At 43.2% G+C, this 1414-nt stretch overlaps 1 protein-coding gene across 1 annotated transcript in view; it reads right to left on the bottom strand.

Moving 5' to 3' along the window:
* Positions 1–1414, bottom strand: part of prkaa1 (protein kinase, AMP-activated, alpha 1 catalytic subunit) — a 14730-nt gene that overhangs the window by 4540 nt on the left and 8776 nt on the right. Inside the window, exons 7-9 of the mRNA XM_013909086.1 lie at positions 1326–1408; positions 621–1134; positions 308–434 (exon numbers count right to left, since the gene is read on the bottom strand). Coding sequence (XP_013764540.1) covers positions 308–434; positions 621–1134; positions 1326–1408 — 724 coding nt within the window. The remainder of the gene's footprint in view (positions 1–307; positions 435–620; positions 1135–1325; positions 1409–1414) is intronic.

The following is a 1414-nucleotide window of genomic DNA, read 5'->3' as shown; positions in this document are numbered from 1 at the left end:
TTCCCTGTGGTATAATCCATGTGCTAATCAATAAACAGATATTGACATCTGCGTCATATGTAGTTACATTTCTGGGAATGTGCGGGTCAGGCTATGACACAGATTTAATGGTGCACTTTGAATCATCACAAATAACGGCCTCGTGTATGATCTTTCATGTGTTTTATTCTCTAATATTTGAGCCATACACAGGTTAGCTATGTAACCTTATCAGTGCATCCTGCCGGGTGCTTATGCAAATTAGTGGTGATCTAAATGCAGACTGTTTCCTCACCTACTGCTACAGACTAGTGAAGGTGAAACTTACCATCTATGCTACGGAAGTCAAGGAGGTAGGTTCTGCTGTCCACTGTGTACAGTTGAAGGCTCATCTTGGCAAGCATCCCAGTAACAGGATTCTTCCTTCTCACACGCAGATAGTATGGATTCACAACCTAGAAAATTATTGAAAGGAAGGAAAATGTGTCTTTGTGATGCTTTAAAAAGTACACCTGGAGCTTATTAAACTTTTAATACAATCCAACTTCAATAACTAACTGTGAGATTACATTTTACTACATTTTTTTAAAATTGTAAATATGAAGCATTTCCTCCTATATCTTGTCCCTCTTCTTCCTTACCTTCCACTCATAGTCCAGCTGTTTCATTGCACGGCACACCTCGGTCATGATATCATTTGGTCTACTTTGACTGCGTATACCCAGGTGCCACTTGGCTCTCCTAACACCCTGGTGCTTGGACTTCTGAGGGTTCAGTTCATCCAGTGTGTGACGGATACTCCTGGGAGGAGTCTCCGCCACGAGAAAAGGTACACGCTCAGGGTGAGGCTTCACTATCGCTGCACCTGATGAAGTCAGGTGTTGGTCATCTAGAAAAGAGTCAGGAGGGCTAGATGCCAAGTAGAAATCCTTGGCTTCGCTCATGATGCGACGATTGTCAATGATGAGATGGTAGGCAACAGCCAATGGATCCTGATGGTTGCGACTGTATATGCAGGCAAGGACCTCCTCCTCTGTGCACTCAAACTTCTCGCAAACCTCCTTCAGGGCCTCGTCGTCGATCATGTTGTTGCTGTAGGAGGGGTCCTCAGGGAACAAGTACTTTGGCAGATCTTTTTTGAACCACTCGTCCTCTCTGTGGCGAAGAATCATTTTGGTAGTTAAAAGATCATGAATGCAAACAGCACCAACAGAACTAATTTTCTATGCAGACAGTCCCTTGCCATCATGAAATAATGTGATTTACAATCTAGACAACCAAAAACAACCAAAAACAAAACAACGCCTATAGGATTTTTGACTTTGTAAATACTTCGCCAGGCTTACCGGATCTCTTTGATGGTGGCTCTTTTCATCGGGTCCACCTGCAACATGTGTTTCAGTAAGCTTATTACTGCAGGGTTCAGATACTGTGG

The sequence above is a fragment of the Pundamilia nyererei genome, unplaced genomic scaffold, assembly GCF_000239375.1.
Source record: "Pundamilia nyererei isolate P.nyererei 1_Seehausen unplaced genomic scaffold, PunNye1.0 scaffold00002, whole genome shotgun sequence".
Classification (NCBI taxonomy): domain Eukaryota; kingdom Metazoa; phylum Chordata; class Actinopteri; order Cichliformes; family Cichlidae; genus Pundamilia; species Pundamilia nyererei.
The sequence above is the reverse complement of the archived record's forward strand: the minus strand, read 5'-3'. Positions and strand labels throughout refer to the sequence as shown.